The sequence below is a fragment of the Brachyistius frenatus genome, unplaced genomic scaffold (assembly GCF_029030835.1).
Source record: "Brachyistius frenatus isolate BFR_SWC_R1_liver_20210118 unplaced genomic scaffold, ASM2903083v1 Contig_1, whole genome shotgun sequence".
Classification (NCBI taxonomy): domain Eukaryota; kingdom Metazoa; phylum Chordata; class Actinopteri; family Embiotocidae; genus Brachyistius; species Brachyistius frenatus.
The window spans coordinates 8,339,001-8,345,000 of NW_027210600.1; the positions used below are offsets into that span (position 1 = coordinate 8,339,001).

The 6,000-nt window shown below is 39.3% G+C and overlaps 1 protein-coding gene across 2 annotated transcripts in view; it reads left to right on the top strand.

Moving 5' to 3' along the window:
* Positions 1-6,000, top strand: part of si (sucrase-isomaltase) — a 68,965-nt gene that overhangs the window by 53,336 nt on the left and 9,629 nt on the right. For both annotated transcript variants that reach the window (XM_069687644.1, XM_069687558.1), the window contains exons 41-44: positions 3,845-3,993; positions 4,793-4,877; positions 5,062-5,118; positions 5,977-6,000. The exon at positions 5,977-6,000 is cut by the window's right edge and continues 101 nt beyond it. In XM_069687644.1, the coding sequence (XP_069543745.1) occupies positions 3,845-3,993; positions 4,793-4,877; positions 5,062-5,118; positions 5,977-6,000 (315 nt within the window). The remainder of the gene's footprint in view (positions 1-3,844; positions 3,994-4,792; positions 4,878-5,061; positions 5,119-5,976) is intronic.

Consider the following 6,000-nt stretch of genomic DNA (forward strand, 5'->3'; position numbering starts at 1 on the left):
GTCTACCTTGAGGCCCCAACAGACAGCGGTAAAACTGTCGAGTCATAAAAGAGTTGACTGACTATTAAAAAAAGTCTCAGCCAAGTTTTTTTTGGAGATTATCCTGCTGATAATACGACCTGTTACATAACAGAGACATCAAGAACAAAACATAAATGTCTGTATGCTGGACTAGTACTGATTAACTATAGAGTGCATATTTTAAGTGGTCTGTACACTATACCCTTAATTTACCGATGTCCACATCCTATGTATACAGTGTCACTGATTTAAGAGCTCACCAAAATAGATTTAAGGATGTGCTGGCAAAGAAATTGCCGACTTTGTGAAAGCGAAACCTAATTTGAAAGGCATATAATACCTTACCTTTACTAGCGCATGGGAAGATCTGACTACAATTACATGCGTGTATTCTATTTGTTCAATGTATTCTTACATGTTGCCGATTTTCATGACGTATAACAGTATCTGTTTTATCCTTTCAACTGCAGCCCGGCGGTGTCAAACACACTGGGAAGCGAAGAAGAAACAAAAATAAAAACGTAATTGAAAGTCATAAATTGGCTTACTGCCACATCTTATAAGTACAAGACAAGGCTTTAGGGTTTCAGTCAGTCTCTGTGGTAGGATGATATCACTAAAAAACAGTGACAATGTCAAATCGCCGGGGAAAGCCGAAGAGGGTCATCTCTGAACACTCTGCCCTCTGCAGAACACTCTCTCACTCTCACTGATGTCATTTTTCCAAGACAAACTACATAAAAAAAATAAACAAAACAAACACATAGGAGGGTAGAATATTGACACTTCAAACACCTTTGAGCTATACTGTATGACAATCAATTAAGAAATTTAGATAATCCAAAACATAAGACGATTCAATATCAGTTCTCCGACTCTTTACACAGCTGTTAATAAAACTAGGTAAAGTTAGTTGAATGCTATAGATTAAAACAAAAAAAAACAACAAAAAAAAACTGCTAAGTGTCTAAATGTAAAAGTCTGCCATTTGTTGGACTGTTTTTTTTGTACCCATTTGCTTCCAATTGTTCATTAGTGCGTTTATTGCCAACAAAGTTTCTAAATCTTTGAGGACCAGTTTCTAAGGCTTGTCTGAGCACAGTTTTATATTAAGTCCAGACACCAGAAGTGTGAGTGAGCAGCAATATTTGATCCATGATCAGACCCCATACAACATTACTCACAATCGCTGCATCAAATCCCAACACAGTTCTGAGGTGTTGATGCAGCTCTCTACAAACATATACAGCATACAGTTTTGGTATTTCTTGAATTTGTTGTGACCTAATTAGAGGAACAACAACAACCATGTCCAGTGTTTTAAAGTAGCACGGCAATCTCCATACTGCATGTACCCACTGGCATATTAATCCAAATGTCCCCATAAAGCATTGTCCTTCTCAATTCATTGGCGCCTACTAGCTTAATAGGCTATTTCACCCCTGCGCTGTCTCTCTTCCAACTTCCCAGTTTGCACTGCTATGTTCTTTCAAACGACGGACCCACATGGACACAGACAATCAAATTTGAGAAAATATGTATTGGAAAATATCCAAACGCAGCTTGAGCTTTACACAACAAAACTGCTCAAAGACGCCCGTTAACTTCATTCTTTGTCTGGACTTCAGATTGAGTGGAAGAGCTTCACTGTCTCTGCCTTGTTCTAGCTAAACCTGTCCTCTCTCCAACTGTGAAAGCAACATTTGCTCATACTCATCTGTTCAGATTCATTCAATCATCAATTCTGTCTCTTTTTTTTTGTTTACACACACACACACACACACACACACACACACACACACACACACACACACACACACACACACACACACACACACACGCGCACACACACACACACACACACACACACACACACACACACACACACACACACACACACACACACACACACACACACACACACACACACACACACACACGCTCAGAGGTTAGTATGATAATTACTTCCCAGTGACCACATCTGACATGGCACGAGGTTGCAAAAGGAGGGTTACTGAAAGGGGAGACAAGGACAACTCCTGGGTTTCCTGATAATTACCATCTTGTAAATTTCCTCGGAAAATTAAATGATAATCTGGTAAACTCCTTGGGTCATATGATAATGGGAATGTTCTGTATCCCATCATGTGCTGTTAGACCTGTACTTAGTAACCACTGTGGAGCTTATAATTATTTCCAAAATATGACCGAGCTGAACTGCCATAAATGTCTGTCATTTTATTGCTCTCTGGTGATTTTTTTTTTCCTGATTAAATCATATAATTCTTATATTTCTTAAACTAAAAATCCCACACACTGCCAGCAGTGCGCACGCACGCAGTGTTGATGACTCGCTTCAGCAGAAAATCTTCATGGTTGTTTGTGTGCGTGTGCGTACTTGACCAGACTGATTATTGTCCTCAAAACAGCTCCTGATAATGAGCAAACACTTTTAGATTGGCCCATACCTACAAAAATGACAATGTTTTTCATGTCCTCTATTTCTGTTGTTGTCTTTTCAGGAGATGTTAGTCTTGTTGCCAAATACAATTAGATAAATGTCAGTAGTGCGGCGGAATAGTTTGCGCATCATTTACAAATCCATACAGGCCAGCTTTGTATTTCTGGTATGCTACAAACTACAGCTAGTGTAACTGTCAGTCTATTTCAGTCCATTTATTTCACAGCAAAATCAACACCATTGACACACCACTGCCTCCACTGTATCAACTGAAAAAGTGAATCTATTCATTCAAATACTGAGCTCTTGTCTCTAGGTACATAACTAATTTCGGTCAGTGGATGTTGTATGTTGACTTTTTTTTTCCCAGAGAATTTGGATGTACGGTTTTCACCATGAAGTGTGCACATTCCTAACATGTAAAGGCATTGTGCATGGGGGCTCTATTCAAAGTTAAAGAGTTTTGATGGTGGTCACCAGATCTTAAGTGCATGGAAAGGAATCTGCCATAACCCAAGTCGAAATCTTGATCATTTTCTGTAACAATATTAGTAAGTGGGGGTACACTCTACGACGAGCACATCTGCTGTGCAGTCTTTTTACAGTGTGAAAGCTGTTCCTAGTAAGTAATGCTATCATGCTCTTTATTGGATTTGGGGAAGCTTACAATGTAGCAACTCCAGATAGTGTTGCTTTTGTTGAGCACATTGGTTCGTCCTTGTCTTGACAGCATTTTCTTGTGTGGCGTTAAATTGAAACGTAGTGTTAATAGTGTTTAAAAAAAAAAAAAAAAAAAAAACAGCATGCAAGTAGCCAAACAATGTTATGTTTGGCTACTTGCACACCACACTGCAAAAGCAATGCTGTTTGCTTAGTTCTGTCATCTGCATTTATCATCAATGGTGAAAATGTTACCTTTGCCAGAGACATGCAGCTTTATGTGCAGTCTTTGAGCAAGATATCATGCAGTCTTAAAGTGCATTTGGCTGTCAAGGTACCTGAGGCCACTGATTAGGAAATCGTTTTTGCACCATTCATAAATCTGAACATTCATTCATTCTGAGAGCTAGGTCACAATATAACAGTCCCAAGACAAGTTTGGACTGATTAAATCTCATTGTTAAGTCAACTGCTTTGACCCTGCTTCTATACATTTCTCATTTGGAAAGCCTCAAGCGTTCACAAATGCACACAGAAGTTGCGGTGGGTTGTAATCAACAAACGTGTAAAATATCAGTCTATTCTGACAAATACTGACATCTAGAGTTAACAACAATTGTACCAGTTCATAAAAAAAACAATTGCTATTCCTCTTTATTTACCTGTCTGTAATTCCTATTTTTCAATTCTTTTTCTGTTAAGAGACAAGATCCTGTTGCTTGGAATGACACCTTCGCTGAAGCATCCCGGGACGTCCTGAACATCCGTTACACCCTCCTGCCCTACCTGTACACGCTGATGTTTGAGGCACATACTAAAGGAAACACAGTTGTCAGACCACTCTTGCATGAGTAAGGACAGACACACAACACACCGTGATTATCATTTCTGCTAATATCATGGCCCTAACATTACATATCACATAATCAAATAGTGTGGTTATTACTAGCGAGGCTCTTTTATCCAGATCACTGCCGAGATAAACTGATGTCATACTACATTGCTTTTCATCAGCGTGCAGAATATCATTTGTGGTAGTTGCTGGTCTGAAAACCAATTTAGGAGGAGCTTTTATTTTAGTGCTTCAGCACGTTTTCAGCCCCACTCAGTTTTAATGGCCACCTAATTTTCAACTAGTTGGACCATGTTACCACCAAGATGTCCCCTATTAGCTACAGATGTTAAGTGAAGGAAATAAAAGTCACGTTTATTTACATATCTGTAAATTTTAGTGAGGTAATCTAATTGGAGAAATTTGCTCAATACGACGGGGTAGTGACGGGGTAGAATAATTAGAAGTGTGTTCCCTGCCACAACAACTGCCATTAAAAAGTCCCTGGGCAAGGCACTTCTATACTAGCAAGACTGTGTAGAGGCCAATAGTTGAGGACTCTGATTTGCACTTGGCAGCTCCCAGATGTGAATGCGCAAAATGGTATGGGAAAATTACATATTTATTCATACTGGGGACTCAGATAAAGTCACAGATGGTATTTAAGGAGCTGGCAGGGTGAGTCTGGCAGCCTTTCGTCTTCTAACCATTGAATACTGAATGAGTACTTGAACAGTCTGGGCTGAGGATGCGTGAGGGAGTGTTCATAACTTTGTTTGACAGTCAGGCCTAAAAGGTTTTGTGACGGTGTGTCACAGGTTTGTGGAGGACAAAATGACATGGGATATCTACAAACAATTCCTATGGGGGCCTGCCCTCCTAATCAGCCCTGCCCTTGACCAGGTATGAGCATACATACTGTATAAACACACAACTTTTTTTTTCTCTTCCTCGTTATTAATCAGTTATAAAGGTATCACATATAAATGTTCAGCCATCTGAAGAAAGGTTTGGTCAAGGTGCTCTGCCTGTATTTCTTTACCTTTTAGTTGCTCTCATTCTTGTTCACTGATTTTCTGACTGACAGGGAGCCAGGACCGTGGATGCCTATGTCCCGAATACACGCTGGTATGACTACCACACGGTGAGTCCCCGTCCATAAAAAAAAAAAAAAAAAGACCATAATTACGAAGATAGAAAGTCTTGTCTTATACATTGCAAAAATACTGCAGATGAAATTCCACCTGCATATGAAGGCACGCAACCATACAGCAGGTACCACTGAAGATTAATGACAGCATCTATTACTGAAAGAGATAACCGCATCTGAGTGGCTGATTAGTGCACGCACAGTGTGGCTGTACTCTTTTTACATTTGTGCATCACATATTGTGCTAAAGACAAAAAGTAGTACATCTATGATGTGGTTCAAAAATAATTTTACAAAAACAACAAAACGAACTAAAACCACAAATACAAGAAGCTAAATATTAACAAGACAAATCTGTTTTTGACAACATCATTATGAAGTTGCAGCTTGACATTTTTTGAAAGCGCCTTAATGACAAAAACAAACTTGCTGTGTCTCCTTCTAGCTATGGGACTCCCCATCTGTTAGACAGCATCTTAAACCAAAACAGAATGTAAAAAATATGAGACAACAGTTGAAATGGGGGCAATGGGAGGGTGGAGAGGAGTGGTTACCTACATTTAACTTGTCCCATCAACATACAAGGGTGTACAAGCTGTTAGAGACAGGACCAAGGACGAAGCAGAAAATACCGAAGGAAAGAAAAATGCAAATCAGTCCTTTGCGGTGTAATAAATTACTAAAATGTTTCAGATGTAGCCTTTATAGATGTCACATATTTCACTTTGTGCTTTGTGATTTATCAGCACACACATTTCCTACAAAGGGCTCTCTGAAAGAAGTGAATTAAAGTTAATTTCCTGTAGTATTTCTAGTTCTTTAATAGCAGACAATTTTTGCTGCTTTCGTCAGGCCGAAGATGTTGGAGTCCGTGGC